Source organism: Xenopus tropicalis, chromosome 3 (assembly GCF_000004195.4).
Source record: "Xenopus tropicalis strain Nigerian chromosome 3, UCB_Xtro_10.0, whole genome shotgun sequence".
NCBI classification, from domain to species: Eukaryota; Metazoa; Chordata; class Amphibia; order Anura; family Pipidae; genus Xenopus; species Xenopus tropicalis.
This window is the reverse complement of record NC_030679.2, coordinates 103865821-103885734: the sequence shown is the minus strand read 5'-3', so window position 1 is coordinate 103885734 and position 19914 is coordinate 103865821. Positions and strand designations below refer to the sequence as shown.

General features: G+C 37.4%; 1 protein-coding gene across 1 annotated transcript in view; it reads left to right on the top strand.

The window, feature by feature from the left end:
- Nucleotides 1-19914, top strand: part of fbn1 (fibrillin 1) — a 123049-nt gene that overhangs the window by 26049 nt on the left and 77086 nt on the right. The window contains exons 5-8 of the mRNA XM_002936569.5: nt 477-572; nt 1875-1970; nt 14610-14807; nt 15819-15944. Coding sequence (XP_002936615.3) covers nt 477-572; nt 1875-1970; nt 14610-14807; nt 15819-15944 — 516 coding nt within the window. The remainder of the gene's footprint in view (nt 1-476; nt 573-1874; nt 1971-14609; nt 14808-15818; nt 15945-19914) is intronic.

The following is a 19914-nucleotide window of genomic DNA, read 5'->3' as shown; positions in this document are numbered from 1 at the left end:
ACACGAGTTCCAAATCCACAAGTTGAATAAAGATTGTTACAATTTGCCTAGGACAGCTCCCATTGACTTCTATATGACCTAGACAGCTTTTAGATGGCATATTTTTACATTTGCTTTTTTCATGCTTTTGACACATAATAAATGGCAAAAAATGTATTTTTTTTAAATTAAAAAATGGGTTTTAACTTGAAACATGAAAAAAAGAATGTTAGTAAATGGCCCCCATAATGTTCCACTCATTTGGTAAAATTGCCAAAGAGCTAATCTTAGCCTAATTTGGTGACCCACGTGCTGGGTCCAATTGGACAAATCTCACCTTTATTTTTGTCTTCTTCCGTCTGCCATTAGTAACTAATAGCTGCAGTTTAAAATCAGCACCTTTTTTGAGCATTGTACACAAGTAGTTTTGTAATATTTTACTGTTCACTTTTATTTTAAAATTCACCTTTAATGGGGCCCTATATTTGCATTTTCAGTCCAGCAGTGTAACATCAGATGTATGAACGGAGGAACCTGCAGTGATGAACAGTGTCATTGCCAGAAGGGATATGCAGGGGCACACTGTGGCCATCGTAAGTACTTTGAGGGTTCAACAGAAAATAGTGAACCACAAGACAACTCTATTTATCAGTGATATTACGAACATGGTGAAAATAGCACTACTGATAAAAATGGCACTACATGGCGTTACATCCACACTTATTATTAAAGTTACTGTGAAAAAGTGATCAGTGCTGTAACAGATTATTCTAAAAAGCTGGTCCATCTGTACTATTGATGTGTGGGACAGAAAAAACTCAACATGCACCTAACCCTACCCCACAAAACCTTAAAGGAGAATGCAAGTCAAAATTTAAAAAGCATACTGCCCAATAGTCCTCCTATTGTTTAGTAAAAACGCCAAACTTTTGGCTCACCTAATCAAATATTTACTCAGTCACACTTACTTCACATTTTCTAGAACAGGCAGCCATCTTTAAAAAGGTATTCTCCCTTCCTTTCCCTCCTTGCTTCATACTGCACATGTGTTTCATTCCCTCCCCCCACGCTCCCCTCTGCCAGATCCGCTTCTGATTGGCTGGTGGGTATGTGTAGCTCAGAACAGGAGACAGGATCAAGTTACACACATGCTCAGAGAATAGGAAGGCTGCCGCTGGCACCTACAGGAAGGGGAGAGAGATTTCAGTGATGTCACTGTAGTCTTCACACTGCTGTAGGCTGCCAGCACCATATCTCAGAGAAGCAAGCAGGGATCTGGGAATTTAGATATGCAGTACTTAAAAAGAATGCCTTTAGACTTACTTTTAATTTATATTAAGCTTTCATTGTCCTTTAAGCCTCACCTGACCCCAACCTGCAAAATGTTGTTATTGTAGCACCCGCACCCAACCTTTACCTGTGTCTTCCTGCTCTGAACGCTAGTTCTGCATGTGCTTTAGGTTCCAAATCAGAGAAATTCCAAAGCAGAGGAAGAAGTGTATCCCCAGTCTGACCCATACCCAAATCAAACCCGCAGTGGTTGCCTAAATTTTAACCCTAACCCACTTTACTCAAGAGTAAACCCGCGGGTCCCACATGTCAATCCGCACTAATCTGTAAATCCCATACTTTATGCTAATGAATGAAAGTTAATTAGCATCAGTGTCTCATGCTTCCCATCATCCTGCACTGGCTTATTTAGATCAGTCTGAAGATTAATGCTGAAATGTTTCCTGACGCTGTCCTTTTTATCTTTACTTTTTCCTTGCAACCTGTAGCCCTCCAGCCCCTCTCTGTGTTACCCACAATGGGTTAAAATGTAAATGGACTAAAGGTGGTATGTAATGCTAACCATTTCCATTGAACCATTACATTTTTGGTTTTTTAATTTACAGCTGTCTGTGAACAAGGATGCCTTAATGGTGGAAGATGTGTTGCACCAAATCGCTGTGCCTGCACTTATGGCTTTACAGGACCACAGTGTGAAAGAGGTGAGTACTTAAAAAGCAACCCTACAGTGATTCTCTTAAGACTTATGGACTTGTTTATCAATTTTTGATTTTGTGAATTTGAGTTTGTTTTTCTAAATCAAATAGCCTTGAAATTTTGAATGCTTGCTTTTTTATTATTAAGGTAAACTTGTTTGAATATAAAAAAACTTGAATACCTCGAATTTTCGAGTTTACAAACTCCAGAAAAACTGGAATTGAAAATATGGCTTGACTTTGCCTAGGACAACTCCCATTGACTTTTATAGAAACTCGCAAGCTTTTAGAGGACACATTTTTACATTTGAATTTTCTGTTTTTTTGTGCTTAATAAATACCGGACGTTTGATTTTTAAAATTATTTTTTAGCGCAAAAAAGCTTGAATTGTGAAAAAAAATCAACCTCATTAATAAAACATTAATAAATCACCCCCTTAGTGTACAGGATAAAACAATTTATGTTTTTTAAAAACTTTCTTTTCTTGCTACTTTATAAGGTTAATAAGTAGTTTTAAATGCTCTGTCATCTCATGAGGTTTGTTAAGCTAAGGGGCTATTATACACATATTTCTCGCCCAAATTGTGTTCATTTATGCATTACAGCTATGAACAAATGAATGAGGGCAGGTCCTGCTAAAGCTGATTGACCAGATGCCTAATAGGTCATGTCACCTGATGAATTTTTGATTATAAAACAATAGGTAGTTATGCGCGGGGCATAAAGGCAGGTTGCTCCTGCACAAACTGGAACATCTGGAGCTTAGGTATGGCTAAAACCGCAAACCAAGTCAGTAGTACTTCAAAGAAATTAGTAAAATTATGAGGGCATAATTATATGCCCTGCTCTCAACAGTTTAATTAGATAAATACAAATACAGGTATAATGAATACAGACAATGGTATAAGTTTTGTTAAGCCAAACACAGGGGTAAAGTTGCACCCTAGTAACAACCCACAGATATTTGCTTTTATTATGTTACACTAGAGCAGATTAAGATAAATGCAGATAAGTCATTACAGGGCATCTGTGTTATATTTGTGCTTTGTTTTTTTATGTGCATATTGTAACGGAAACTCCACTGTATAAATTCACTTTACTTTCATTTTACTCTGTTGTTTTCTTTTTTCTCAATTCCATGGTCTTGCATGCTGTTTCTCAATGCCTCGTCCTCCTTACACCTTGTCTATGCTTGCTGGTGTCTCCTGCAACTCTTGCTTTCCAGTCACAGCTAAGAATGGCACTGGAGATTAATTCTTCCTTCCTTCCAAAGTAAAAAGGTATCAGCTTCTTTCTTACCTTTGGTTTGTGCCTATATTTCTTCTCTTGTATTTGGGTAAAAGGTTTCACATTTTATTCAGCTGAACACTTCTGATGGGATTCAGCCAGATCCAAATCCTGATCCCAAATGTTGTGCATCCCTAGTTTAAAAATATTCCTTTTTTTTGTAATAATAAAACAGTACCTTGTATTTGATCCTAACTATGCTGCGGAATCCTTATTGGTCAAAAACAAAATAATCCTGTTGGGTTAAAACTGTAATTCCTCAATTTTTTTGAGTTTACAAACTTGAAAAGATCAAAACTTTGAGTTTGCAAATATGGCTTGACTTTGCCTAGGACAATCCCATTGACATCTATAGAAACAGGTTTTGGAAGGGGAATTTTTACAATTAAGTTTTTGCACTTTTTTACCATAACTTGAATTTTAGTTTTTTTAGAACAAAAAACTTGAATTATGGAAAAAAAACAAACTTGAGTGTTGATAAATCATACCCTTAAAGTATGGAGATTCAAATTGCGGAAAGACTCCTTATCTGGAAAATCTCAGGTGCTGAGCATTCTGGATAAAGGTGGCCACACACGTGGCGATTTTCGATCTTTCGCACGAAAGATCGTTCCAACCCTCCTTCTGTCGATTCAGCCCTGAAGGCAGATTTTGCTCAGGCGCCTTCAATGGCGCCCAATCAAAATCTTTTGTACGTTATTATCGGTGCTTGTATGGCCAGCTTAACAGGTCCCATACCTGTACAACTAATCTTTGGAAGGCTTAATGGACTCATTGGAGCATTTGGTCTGCTGCCACCTGAGGCGCTGTGTTACATTATTGTTTACGTTTTAAGAGTGGGATGTGAAATACAGAAACTTTTTTGCTGTTGTAACATGCTACTCACAGAAAACTGAATTAGCCACTACATGTTGGCTGTTGTAGTTCAAAGCAGAGGGTCTTTGTTTTGCTTGGCTATTTAAAAGCTCTCTACAGAAATAGCTGTAACCTGCTTACCCAATAATTCTGCTGCCTTCCAAAAAAACAAAACAAAAAAAAAACAACACAAAATGCAATTCTTCGGCTATAAGCACACTGTCTATGCAATATTTTATAGTTTTGGAGGGATGTACCAGCAATGAATGGCTGAAGCCCTCACATTGCACAGGATTTATGAGCTGCATACATCAGATTCATGTGTCTCCTAAATACCAGGGAATGTTCAGCTGTGGAAGATGCAGCTTCTTCCCCGAGCAAAGGAAGCCTCCTGGGCACATGGCCAGAAATATTGAGATTAATGATAAGTGAAAAAAGGGAACCGTATGCTTGTTACATTCCATATGCAGTAGAAAAAAAGTAGAAATAAATATATATATATTTAACCTCCCTTGTGCAAAATAAGAAAGTGATCTGAAAATGGCATTGCTTCTGAATACAGCGTAGTACATTACTGGAAGAATACACCTTAACAAATTGCCGGAAATTATCTAGAAGAGTCTGGCATCTTAAGTTCTTTGGAGTGGAACACAAACAGAAGGCCAAAATGAGGGATGGGAATTTATATGGTTGTGTGTAAATGTATCAATGCATGGAATCTGGGATGGAAATTCCGGACTACAGCCTCGGGGCATTGCCTCGTTGTCTTGAAATTACTCTTTGGTAAAGTTTAACCTATATTTTACACTGCTTGTGCACACTCCTGATCAAAGGGGGGACCTATCAGTCTTTATACACCTAACCGTTACCCTTTTGATTATGTCACAGCAAACAGAGAGACTCCTTATTTTCACTGTTCAGTAAGTGTTGGACTAGTTCAGTGGCACAGACTATTGCTACGTTAGTTGGTTGGTTTACTGTTACCTTTTTTTTTATACCAACAACAGCACCAACATGTCTGTGCACCACTATACAGAGATCATACATCCCATTTTCTGTCCAGCATACAAACTAAGGTCCCTATCACATTTAAATAACTTAATGTTTTTTGGAGTGTGGGAGGAAACTGGAGGAAAGCCAAACAGATACAGGGGATAAATAAAACTACTTCTGTGTTGGAACTGAACTTATAACTCATAACCCAGCACTGCAAGTTCTTACCATTAAGACACCATGGGCCTGATTCACTAAAGTGCAATAAAATGTGCGTTATTTTTAGTGTGCGCTATAAATTTTACCGCGTCTTAATTTTAATTTAGTCACCGCATATGAATGGTAGCATAGAAATAGTGTATAAAAATTGTCGCCGCATATAAATGGTGTATATAAATATTAGCCACATATAAATGGTAGCATATAAATGGTATCATATAAATAGTAGATGCTTATAAATAGTAGCCACTAGTGATGAGCAAATGTGTTCTGGTTACCTTTAGTGAAAAATTAGCAAATCTTTCGAAAGATCCACGAAATGGCAAAAATGTTGTGCGGGCAAAAAAATTGTTGCCCCTGACTATTATTTTTTGACGCTTGTATAAATTTTTGGATGTGCGTTGAAGTTTTGTGTGGCGAATTTTTTCATGCGTTTTGCCATTGGCGGATTGTTTTGTGAAACGCATGAAAAAATCCGCCGCGAAAAAATTCAACGCACGTCCAAAAATTCGCTGTGAATCCATGCCTGGCGAAACATTTCATCACTTGTAGCCAAATATAAATAGTCACGCAAATGAACGCACGCCATGTTAGCCATACACGCCAATACTTGCGGAAAATTTTAAAAATGAACATTTCGCTGCAAACTGGCGGCTGCGTCACTCTAGGGGAAACACAGACTTCAATAAATAACACTGCAAAGTCCATATTTTATTGCCAAAAGCTCATTTACTGTACTTTTCTATAATTATCGGCTGCCTGTAGTAGGTGTTAATTTTCGCATAGCCGAATGCGATATTTACCGCGCCTAAGTTATAGAGAATCATGCGATCGTATTCTTTTCATCGCGGAAATTAACGCATGCGGTAAAACTAGCGCGAGAAATACCGCATGCGAAAATGGCGATTTATCGCACGCGATAATACTATAGTGAATCGCGCGAATTATTGCGTCTTTTTACCGCAAAAAAGCGTGCAATCATTTTTATCGCACTTTAGTGAATCAGGCCCCATGTGTTGGTGCAGGAATTTTGTGATTTGCTGTTGCCTATAAGGCTAATGCCTGATGAGACGTAGGGCAGATATTTTCGGCAACTGGAAAAACGCTTGCTGAAAATACTACCCTGTGCCTTCTACTTGTGCCTGCACCCGAATGAATGGAATACGCTTGGGTGCAGACCATTCTCTCGCGTTTTTATGCGTATTTTGGCTACATGTGCCTGCACCCGAGCGTATTCCATTCATTCGGGTGCAGGTAGGAGGCGTAGTGCTGTATTTTTCGACAAGCGCTTTTCCACTTGCCGAAAATATCCTCTCTACACCTCGTCTGGCATAAGCCTAAAGCCCCATGGTAGACATGGTTACTAATTGAAAATCAAGATTAAATAAAGCACAAATGGTTTAGGTCATTGATTGTCTTCATAACTTATTATTCAGGATATCCATTATCCTGGGTACTGTTGAACTGCAACTCCCATCATCCCTTAGCACCCAAGGCAGCTAGCATGAGGTGCAATTTGTAGTACAACAGTTCTGCAGCAAGAGGCCTAGGAGGCTCTAGGAGGTGTTGTCCAGCAACGGAAGCTTGGATTTGTAGGTTTTATTTCATAAGGACACATTTTACCTCTGTATTGGCTAGAACAAGGGGAGAAGGGTCTGCTATTCCTATTGCTTTGCCCATGTGTACAAGTAATGAGCAAAAGCGTTTGTTATCTGTGCCTTCACACTGCATGCAAGGAGCTCCTTACGCCTGGCAGAAATAGGCAAGTCTCATGGTGAACTATTTGCTACACACATTAATGTCAGGGCCAATATGATAAAACAAAGAAAAAATCCTCTGGAGAGATATCTTGAATAATCTTGGTTTGTGTTTCTTTCAGGAGAAAATATTTGCAAATATTTGGGAATTGTTGCTATAGTTTTGCAATGACGTGTTTGATGCAAGCGTAAAGGCTATTAAGTTAGATGTTAACAACAGCTGAATAACATTTACAGTGTTTATGGAATGATTTATATCAAGCTTCTTATTGTGGCTGTATGTGGATTGCAACTGCCTGCATAGAACTGTTAGTATTGCTGGATAACAACGTTTTATTTGCCACCTATTTCAGTGCAGCATCTGGTTTTCCCTAATTACTTAATCTGCAGTACATCATGACTTGGATCCTTAGCTCTTTGGAAAGAGATATTCATTCTTGGACTAGAACCCTGAGCACAGATGTGGCTCTTTGGCTGCAGATCATGCAGGGCACTTAGTAATTATTGTTTTTTTTTACATATAAAGCATAATAGCATGGGACATTTCCCCTTGATAGTATAAAGGTTTGATTATCTGAAGCAATTGAGCATGTTTGGTTGCCCTTAAAAGTTCTATGCAATGTATTTTCAGGGCATGCACAAGTGGCTATCAATAAGCCAATGGAGTAACTGGGACCCAATATCCACACCCCAAACTAAGGGCAATATATATTTTTCAGCTAATTATTGTTGACGTTGTGCACCAGCCCCATTATACTCATTGGCCTCAGGCAGCTGCAGGGACTGCTTCTTTTTTGTTATCCCCCCTGCAAGTGTCCTCTTAATAAAGCTAACATACTCATTCTTGCTCCTTTTTGGCAGGTCTCACAAATTCACCTTTTAAATTATGCCTGGCCATTTTGCAATGGTGAATTTCTATTTACCAGTATCTTATTACCACTTGTCATCTCATTTCTCATGCTGAAGTTTTTATGGCCTGAGTATTGCGTCCTGGAAACACGTTGAAATGTTAAGTTATACTAACAGAAGAAGTGCAGCTCACAGAGGTGTTAGTATCATAGTGTTTATCCAACTTGTCATTAACTAACTGGATTGTTTAAAGAGGGAGACCAATTAAAAACGCTAGCGCACGTTACTATTTACATTAGCTGTGCGTTAGTAACTTTGTTTCTACAAACAGTTTTTCTCTTGTACAACGTTTCAAAATGTTGAGACAAAGGAATCTAAATGTCTGTTGGCAAGGACCTGTGCGGCTAAGGCACATGCCACCGCTATGTGAGGCCCTTGCACAAGGCAGTGAGTGCTTTTGAGAGGGTGGAGGTGTTTGGTTAGTATCCAAAGAAAGTGAGTAATAATTGACCTAATGTACAGAGCACATGAATAACATATTCTTTTTTGTTAGACATTTATGTTTTACAGGGTGTGCTAGAGTTCACATCCTTTTTTCACATATTCCAAAAGACTGTAAAATGCTCAGCTGCTCAATTAAATGTCTAGTTCAACAAAGCCTTAAAAGCAAAAAAATATTGAATTGGATAAATGTGGTTCATCTCTTGGTAGAACCCATCACCCCCACCCGAAAGATCCCTATTCCAACCTTGTACTAACTGTAATATAGATCCCTGTTTACTGAAAGGGCAAGTACAGAATAATATATTTCAACTGATGGAAGTAGTGAATATATACATCTCTTCTAACTATTTCTAACCTGTAACCTTTCCTTGAATACATAGATATTAGTCATGGGAGAATTATATCAACATTATATCAGCATTGTGTACTTATCATGTGCACAAAATATTTGTTTTGCTTTGTTTCCTTAACACATATGACATGGAAAGAGAATAAGGAAGCATGAGTCCTACTAGAAGGAAATAAGAGGTTATCCCACAGGTTTAAAATCCCTGATATAGAGTGATTAGCAATAAATCAAACCTTGATTAAGATTGATCAAACCTTGGTTAAACCTTGATTTTACATTCATAAGTTTGATATGATCCCAAGGACCCAAATTTATTTTCGCATCATTTACACTTTCCTGCCGTTTATATCAGATTTAATTTTGTCTTCTGAGAAATGTCAAATTGAGGTTCTTCTGTATATAAAACCAGCATCTGCAATACACTGTGCTGCAGTAAGAACTTCTAGCAAGATTTAAGATCATGCCTTGCTGTGTATTGTGGTTACATTAAAAAAATCAGTAAAAATGATTTGGAACAAGGGGAGTTTATTTTGCAGCCCTCCAGCTGTTTGTTGAACTGTGAGTATTAGCTGTGCTGACAGAGGGCCGCAGCTAGCAAGCCAAATAAATCAAATATGGAATAAAATGCTGAATTCTATCCAGTGCTCCAAGTTTTCTTTTTCTAAGCAGTTCACAGGTAGGCTAACAAACATGCTCTTTCAAGTTGACTAGCCAGCTAAATGCAGGGCCTGATTGCAATGCAGTTGTGAGCAGCGGGAGCATGGATGGAAAACGCTATATGAGCATTAAAGAAACACGATGATTTTTCCATGAATGGTGCCGTTCATTAGCTGCGGAAAGAAGCTGGCTTGTTTTTAAAATAGTATGTTAAATATTGGTGCTGTGAAAGTGCCAAGCATGAGCTCCAGTCCACGTACAGTCCACGTATGTAATCTTTACTATTATTAAAGGAATCCAGATCAGAAATCTAAAAGCCATTAGGCTAAATTTTATGTAGCTGTAGATATAGATCCCAAAATCTTAAAATCTAACATATTCTAGTAATATTAGTGGTTCTAGTGGTTGCTTTAGTTATATGCAAAATAGTTTGTTGAAAGTTTAAATTCTCCCATGATGTCACTTGATTGATACGACAGTGGTTATATATAGCAATTGCCATGTTTACCATGCATATAAAGGGGCAGTAATGATTCAGACCAGCTATTTTTCCACACTGTCATCAAACGGAAAGCATTTTTGCTGATCAGTAAAAAAAAAAAATGAACAGTATAAATCTGCCCCTTATTACTTAATATCTGTTTCAGGAATTTTTTAATTAGAACTTTGTGATCAGCTGCTCTTTTCTGGCGGCCAGGCAGTGCACTCTCACTATCACTAATAAGAGAGAGTTATAATAGAAAGATTAGCAATTAATATAAAAAACAATATAGATTCTAAATAAATCTGCTTGCTGGTTGCAAGGTAGAACTGCAAATTTCTGTGTATATATAATGCTAAACAAAAGCATGAAGATCCCTTTTAAAAACGTATAATTCCTCATTGATTTCTCCTTTGCATACATTTAAAGGACATGTCAACCCCAAAAATAGTTTTAATTTTAAACTAAAATTTGAATGCTTTAAAAGATATTGTAAATGTAAAAAATAAAGAAAACATAATTCCAAGCAACTTTCCAATGGGAATTTATTGAAAATTTTAATGCTTTAAAAGTTATTTGTAAATATAACTGTCATTGAAAGCAGCATTTGCTGAACAATGTTGCAAAGGTAAGTCTCCTCCAGCAAGACAGGTCTGTTAAAGGAACAGTAACATCAAAAAATTAAAGTGTTTTAAAGTAATTAAAATATAATGTGCTGTTGTCTGCAAAAAACTGGTGTTTTTGCTACAGAAAAGCTACTATATAAATAAGCTGCTGTGTAGCCATGGGGGCAGCCATTCAAGCTGGAAAAAAAAAGAAAAGGCACAGGTTACATAGCAGATAACTAGTAGATAAGCCCCATATAATGGGGGTTTATCTGTTATCTGCTAAGTAACCTGTTTCTTTTCTCCTTTGAATGGCTGCCCCCATGGCTACACAGCAGCTTACTTATATAAACTATATTAGTCTTTCTGAGGCAAACACACCAGTTGTAGCAATGCAGGGCAACAGTACATTATATTGTTATTACTTTTATACACTTTTTTGGTGTTACTGTTCCTTTAATCAGCTGGCTTGTGTTACATTGTCTCAAATGCCAGAGCCACCAGGGCAGTGAATAGAAAAGGACAGACAATTAACAATTATATATACAAATAAGTAAAACCATTGCAAATTTAATATGAATGTATTTTGCAAAGTAGCTTACAATTATGTTTTCTTTTATTAGGCAAAAAATTATATTTTGGGTTGACTTGTCTATTAAGGTAACAAAGATGTTAAATGCATGGGCCAAATGTGTAAATGAAAATATAAGTGTAGGAGAAGTGCCCCAGTAATTAAAGTTAGAACTCAACTCATCATGGTTCTAAGCAATTTTCAGCCATGTTGCTTAAAGATTTTGGATTGGATGAAAAGACCCTAGATGGAAATGACCATGGTGACAAATAAACATATGATTCTGGGTCCTACTGTTTATACTAGTCCTAAGTTCCAGTATACTGCAAGAATACAGCAATGCATGAAACCATAAGAGTTATTGATAGTGCTATAATCACACTAATTTATCCTGCACCAAATTGAGGCCAACATTTTTAAAAGCCTCTGACTTGTATTTTATAAAAGATTAACTTTGTTTGGGGACATTGGGAGTATTACTATAACTTTGGGTTCTATAGAGAGCATAGTGGCAGTTTATTAAGTTAATCAGTTTGCAGCTCTGCTTATTCAGGAAAAGTCACTACAGCATCTCAGCTATTCCTGATATCTACTCTCATCAACCCCAAGCAGCTAGCCTCAGTTCTGAATTATGTGTGGTCAGATCATGTTTTTCTGACTATAACACGATTATGACCTTTGGTTAGGATCACATTTCAGCTATATTTTTCTTACTGACAAGGAAAAACACAAATATATTATAAATTGAGCATTGTCAAAATGTTAGGTGCAGTTGAATATGACATATTTTTCCTTTGTGGATTCCTGTGTTGTAGTCATAGAGATTCTTATATTCACCCAGAATAACCTTTTGGTTAGGTTTCACCATTCATAACTACCATCTGTGTTTCTGGGAATGGAGTTCTAATGTCCAGATGGAATATTACTAAGGCTGAAATGCTTCTTCATACCTCTGGTAGGGTGGTCACTTTTTTAAGCATAATGTTGCTTGTGAAAAGTATCCAGAATCACCACTTTTTCTAAACAAATCAGTTCTGTGTTGGACTTTTATAGTGTTGGAAAAACTGGCAGATAAGATGGTGTATGCTTAAGGCAAGGGAAATTGTTGTTCTATAAATGTGGTTGATAAGCTAGCATTGGACTGATTTGTGTGTTACAAGATTATGAAACTAGGTCTTCATATTCCACACTATGTATCCTTCAGAATACTAGTTTTAAGTTCCTGTTGTGAGGGCAGTATTACATAGGAGGGCTATGGGCAGTGATACATGAAGATTTAGTCATTATACATCATAGCCTTATTCAAATCTAATATTTATAAGAATGGGTTGCTTTCCATTTTTTCGTATAAGTACATGGAAACATCTGCAAAGTGAGGCTTGTTTAAAATTTGTGTATAAATGTAAACCATCATAATAGGTGCTCTAATATAAAAATGAAAAATATTTCTTTTACGTTATAGATAAACCAACTGATAAATGAATTTTAAGACAGGACTACAATTTATTTACTCAGAATAAAAGCCTTAAGGTTGCCCTACACGTTAGAATTACGAACTTTCCTGAGATCAATCGTTCATACCCTCCACCAATGTTCAGGGCTGAATAGTCAGATATGGAGGTAGAAAGAATAGGAATTCTACCTCTATCTAACGATTCAGCCAAAAATGCATGCTTTTGCTCAGGCGCCTTCAATGGTGCCTGAACAAAATCTTCTGTTGCACCAGATTGACGAGACGACCAAAATCGAAGGCTTTTGCGATATCGGTCGCCTCGTCAATCCACCAATGATAATATCGGTGCGTGTATGGCCAGCTTTACACAACCTTTTTTGTTTTCTAAACTCTTAGTTGGCCAGTAGGATATCCTTTTAGTATATTACCTTACGTTAGGGCTATGGCACAACCAGTATATTCTCCCCTGGGGTATTTCAGCTAGCAGAGAAATATCTAAATCCACCCCTTCCTACCCACATTCCCTTGAATGGGAGACACATGACAACACTGGTACTGGTGTTGAATCATACTAGTGGAGGATATCTCCTTTGTGCCCTAATATTAAAAGGCATCATGATTAAATCTTACTGCAGATTTACTATTCCAGGCAATTTCTTATGGCTTCAGTAAGCTAACTGTAGCACTACCAGTTGAGTCAGTGAAGGATTCTGATCACTGGGCTGCTCTTGCAAGTGACTGGTGAGTGTTTTGAGATGGCGAGGTGTACCGTACCTCCTGCCTTTTTGTGACAACCAAGCAATGCACTGTTTTGACACAACACAAAACAACTCAGCTCATTAATCAGATTTCAGCACATTCTAGTGCTCAGTTGTCCTCAACTAAAAGTCATATCTTTGCCCAGCTTATTCCCTTTCCAGCCATATGGAGCTCATTTTCTCAATATTTGAAACAAATACAACAGTTTGTACTTTTGCTTAGGATATTACTTATCCATCCAAAAATATCTCCACAGTGTTGAACATCATGTTTCTCTCTACTTAAAGAGATCTTCGTTCAGGAGGAAATCTATGGTGTTTGTAAATGGGAGGGTTTATCCTGTAGATAAAGTGACTATTGTTTGTTTCCCTTTATTTAGCATAGACTGTAAATCAGTCATAAAATATCTGTGTTCAAAATAACTACAGTTTGGTATTTGGTATTTTGCTTGCTTTAGTTACTAATTTCTCCTTGGTCCTTTGTAGAAGGACACTACACAGGGACAAAAGATAACATAATTAGAATGGATTTGGAAGTACAGCTTAAAAAGCTTTTTAGGAAGTATTGGCCAGATTGTTAAAGTATTTGCCTGGCTGGCGTGTTTGAACCGAGTTGGCATTTTTGCTGTGACTATATACAGATACTGCAATATACAGTGAGCGTATGCCAAAACATTTGTGCCAGTGTTAGTTACTGTTTGTTTCCTTTATTTCCAAGTTTCCACCTTTGAAGAAGGACATGTTCAGTCATCCAGATGTTTGCAATACCATGGAAACATTGGTGTTTTCTCCTTTCATGTTGCTACTTTAACGATAATACATAACATTTGTTTGCCACAACAGAATATTTTGTCATTTAAATACAGACTATTTGTATGAAGCGTAATTAAAACAAACAGGAAGTGTTGCAGAACAGAGTAAACATGTTCCAATTGGGTAACTCAGCAGTTATGTTTTGTAATGCAAAAATTAACAATTGTAAACAGATTCCACTTTAATCATGTGCTAGGTATATTATGCAAAATCAAATTTGCTTTGAGACATATCTTCTGAATCCTCCATCTCCTTTTTCGCTGACAGTACAAATATTAAATTACCTTGTTACATACACAGTCTACAGAGTTATGATGGGCTTGTGCAGTAATATTTTGCAGGTACCTATAGCATCAATTAAATATTCATTCTTAATATTCTAACTACATCAGTTTTATAAGAGTTGATTATTGTTGGTTGGTATGAATATCTGGACAGGAGAAAGTTAGGACCATATTGCTTTTCCTAAAAGACATTCTGTTTGTTTTTGCAGATTACAGGACAGGACCATGTTTCACAGTTGTAAGCAACCAAATGTGCCAAGGGCAGCTGAGTGGGATAGTGTGCACAAAGACGCTATGTTGTGCAACTGTTGGGAGAGCTTGGGGCCACCCTTGTGAAATGTGCCCTGCCCAGCCACATCCATGCCGGCGTGGCTTCATACCAAACATCCGAACAGGAGCATGTCAAGGTAGGCAATCCTGAGCGGCCGGTGTCAACATCTTTGAGCTACATTACTTTGGGTAGCATGTTTGAGTTAGTCCTCCAGCATACGTGGAAAGAATGGGGAAAAAAACCGAATCAGCTGCATTACTTCATGATTGACTGTGTGTATGATGTAAAGTAAGTGAATCGGATGGAGCTGCCAAACTCTTAATGAATTTCTTTCTGCCAAGACGTTCCATCAAACCAAAAGATCCTTTTACGTAGTGGATCCTCCCTTACCTCTCTTGTATAATAAACGCTGTTAAATATTGTAGTAACTTATCACATACAACACACAATAGTTGCTGTTTATTAGTATCACAGACTATCATTTTGTGTTAAATGAATGTGTGATAAAATGCAGTTGGCATCTGTTAATAATTTAACATCCCATTTTATTGTACTTGAGTCTGCAGTTGGTTCAGATCACTGTATCCACCCAGATGTTGCTCGCTCATTTCTAAGCTTGCCTCCTGATAGAAAGCACTGACACAGTGTTTGGCTTCTCCTCCTATAATTCCAGCTGTATAAATTCTTTTATTGTCTGGATGTCTGGCAGGAAGCAGAAGAAAGTTAACAGAGGCAGCCATATACTAAACTGTTGAGTAATCTAACTTTCCAGCACTGTGGGGGAATTTTGCAAAATTCTATCATTTTTTTCTTACTTTTTTTTCAATTCTCACCAGGGCACAAAAAGACCAGATTAAGTATTAAGAAATAACATAACTTATATATATATTACATTACATTAACATTTATTTATAAAGCGCCAACATATTCCGCAGCGCTGTATATATATATATATATATATATATATAAAGAAAGATTGTCAGGAACAGTTTTTTACAGTTTTTTACTATATTGAATTATATGATATTTATAAAATGTTTTGGGATTGTAAAGGAAATATTTTGGTACCTTTCAAATGATGCACTTGTCTCAGAATTTCATAAAAATATGGAATATGGAATGAAAACATTTGATTTTTATGTGGCAGATGTGGATGAATGTCAAGCAATCCCAGGAATGTGCCAAGGTGGAACTTGCATTAATACAGTTGGATCTTTTGAATGCAAATGTGCAGCTGGACACCGGTTTAATGATATAACACAAAAGTGTGAAGGTATGCCTTGCTTAAATCTGTTTGAATATTATCTAGCATTGTCATTGTAAATATTTAAGAACCACTATATTCAATTTTTGCTAAGCTTATGCTGCCTTAGTTATGGTATCTCACCATATAGGCTTTGAGGCACTGAGTGGTTTAACCACTGATTATTATGATGCTGGTTCAGCAGTCTCCCCCACCCAGAGAGTTAGTTAGCATCTGCAGCAGCTATGGTGGGGGAAACAGTTCTGAAAGTGATAGGTTAACTTTAACTTTTCTAATATGATCCTCAGAAAAAGAGTTATGCAAAATTCTGATGCAAAGTCTGTGATTGTGAATGTTACTAGGAGGCTCTTCACTACTCTGGTAAAAGATATAACATATAGCAAAGAAAAACAATTGCCCATGGCATTGGTTTCCTTGGCACTAGGACCATGTTTAAAATCTACAGACAGGGCTCAGTGGCATATTTATAAAGAAAGTTTAATTAGAGATTGTCACAGTTCATCAGACTGAAATTGCTCCACTCTATATTCTTTTCTATGGGAATTTTAGGGACATATTTTTAAATAGGTGAAAGTCAGGTTTTCTCTTTGGTAAATACGCATCTAAAAATCAATAGGGAGCAGCACAATTTTACACTGGTGAACTGATAAATATGCCACTGTGTATTCCTTTGCTAGAAGGGCACTTATATGTGTGACATGGCTAAAACCCCTTGTCTTTTATATCTCCACGTCATTTTGCAGGGATTATGCTGGTGCCAGGGCCAATTGCGCCTGCTGTGGCCAGTGCTATTTTCTTGTAATGGCATTTGCACTACACCATATAGTGCCAAGACCAAAGCCCACAACAGTGTTGGTTTGCTGCAGTACTCTGTCCCTTACAGCTATTCTTGGGACATACACCAGAATACCTTCTATTAGTATGTGCTACCATAAGGGTACAGACTAAATATCCTTAGTGGGTACCCTTTGGGCATATTATTTATAGTGTGCCAACATCACTGGTGATGTTGTCCATAGCAACAAGTTAGATAACAAAAGCAGATATCTGATTCGTTGCTATGGGCAACATCACCATTGATGTTGGCTTACACACTAAACCAGCACACCAAGCCTATTTAGCCTTTGCATCTGCTGCTGGTGGTTTCTATGTATAGCTTCCTGTATTGGCTCTTTGGTTTCCTGTTTGATTGCACAGCCCTCTGGGTTGTCTTATGATTAAGACAGTAGTGGTGGCATTATTAGAGTACCAGTGTTTCTTCTTTATGCTGTTTATGAATTGGAGATAAGCAGGACACAATTTGGATTAAGGTAAGGTTGAAACATAGAATTATTATCCAGAAAGCTCCAAATTATGGGAAGGTCATATCCCACAGACTCCATTTTTATCAAATTAAACATTTTAATACGTTTCCTTTTTCTCTGTGGATAGGACAGTATTTTGTATGTGATCCGAGTTAAGATTTTTAGCAAAAAAAGGATCAGATTCAGTTTGATGGGAAAAGCAATTTAGTGAGAAAACCTATCACACTATTGATTGCATAAAAACCCTGGAATTACCATAAGCCTGGAGCTGCTGATAATTCCAGGGTACCTTTTGTGGGTTGTCTCAATATCCTCAACTAACTTTCGGCAAATGAATTGGACACTAATGCTGCTATTGATGCCTTGCAACGGGAGTGACACCACACAGCACACGCCACAACTTTCACACAGTTACAGATGCTCGCTTAGCTCTGTGTATCACATGCAAGTTGTGGTGGATACAACTTACTATGATCCTAGAGTTCTGGGGTAAACTGTTCATTTTTCGTAAAAAAACCACTGTATTTCGCTTTGAAAATTGCACTTGTGCTTGCATTCATAAAAAAGCCTTGTACTGTGGTTCACAGCCATCTGCATGCCAACCTTTGCATGAGTAGGGTACAATGTGGCGCCATGTACAGTGGTTTATTGTAAGCAAAATTATGACATTTTCCTTGAGTTTTCACTCTATAACTAGTGTCCTTTGGTAAATGAGGCCCTTATATGCTCTACTTAAATTTAGTACAAGATGGTCTAGTTATGTAAAGTAGCAGTTTCTTTTATTTTTTGGGTGTGTTTATTGAAAGCAGATGAGAGGTTTTTGTGGGAATGAGTTTTAGGGAACCACAGAAGGAGGTTAGGACTTGTGGGAGGGAGATTAACTGGGGTGGGATTGGGAGAAGCAGCTGCTTGGAGATTGCCATCTCTGATGCAGTAGATCACTCTGCTGACGGATTACTAACTAGAGGCCCAAAGTCCCTGTTTGCACTCAGTTCCTAGGAGACATTCTTGGCTATTAGGCTTTCAGCAAAGGAGCTGGCTCATTCTGACCGGAAAATTGTATTCTGGCTTTAATCACTCACCAGACATTTCTCCAGCTTACTTCTTTAATGTACATGTCCTACATTGTTAATACTTGTACAGCGTGAACTGAAAGCTTGGAGGATTTGCTATATCAACTCTATGTTGCTACCACTGTGTCCTGTATAATATACAAAGCCTAAAAATATGCAACCTGTGGCTGCAGATTCTAGCAAAACCACAAGTTGGGCATCCATGCTCATGAATATTAGGATTATTTGCAAGGCTTTCAATTGAGCCAAACTGAGACGGAAACCCTTGTTGTCACGTGATGATTCTCTGGACCACCAAGACTTAAAACCTTAGCCCATAGAATCTAAAATCTTTTTTTTTGTTTTATAAAGACAGTGTTTATGTGATAGTTTGTGTGATTTAGCTAGTTAGTTATATGACGCAGTCTTTGATATGATAGTCGGCCTCATCCAGAAATGCCAGACTGAGCGCATATCTGTGAATACTAAATGCCTTCATTTATTTGCTTTCATGTTTTCATTAAAATGTAAGCGCAAAGCCTGACAATAAAACTTGGGAAAATACATTTGGGAATTGTGATTCTGTTCTCTGTTTTGTTTACTGTGAAAAGAATGTCTGAAACAGCATGATTTGTTGGTTTGTGCTGCACACACAAAAGCTCATTGCCTTTTGTTATTTAGAAACTGGCAAGCAACAGGGTTAGAATACTTGTATCCCTAGCATAAAAAGAATAACAGCCTATTATCAAACAGTTTGCGTGTCACTCTTTGGCATTTACATGCAGTCTATAAAAACTAATTGAAATCATGTGTTGCTGTTTCTGCAATCGTTGTAGTTTGCCTGGAAAGACAGAGCTACATTACATTATCCACTTGGTGCTAGCAAATGCAGACAAATAGCAACTTTGCTCCATGTATTAACATATTTGTAGCATCTTCTCGATTATGTAGCAGTGTAGAGATAACATGTAAATCTTTATGAGCTGTGTGCCTCATGTTCTTTTTATAGGACAAGGTAATTGACTTAGTAGGAGATACAGGAACTGATTTACTAGTCATCTTTCAATCATCTCTGCCTACCAAACCTACCAGTAGCCTATTATCACCCTGAGGTGATAATATGAATACAATGAATAAAAGTACATTGAAATGAAATTAAAATTGAGTGCCACAAAAAAAAAAAACATTCCCTAAAAAATACAAGGAATCTCAAGCTTAGGGATCCTTTCCTTTTTCTTACCACACAGTTGTATACTAAATATATACTAAATGTCAGTTAATGTGATTGAAACTGCATATAATGTACATATGTACTCCTATTGTTGACCAACAGTTAATCAGTTATACTTTAGTAACATTAGAAGACCCATATGCAATAAGGCTAATTTACTGAATGCAGAGAAGGGTGCAAAGTGCAAAAACGTAGCACAAACTGCCATGTTCCTGTCCTCATCTGCACTTCTCTGAATGGCCACTGGCCACATTGCTCCAAATTGGATTGCAGAGACCTACATCTATCCCATAAATACAGAACTGGTGGGTGCATCACACCACAGAATCTTGTCCTTATCAGCTACCCTGTGGCAGGCAGTAAGGATAGGACTTTGTTGAGCCCAGCCTCAT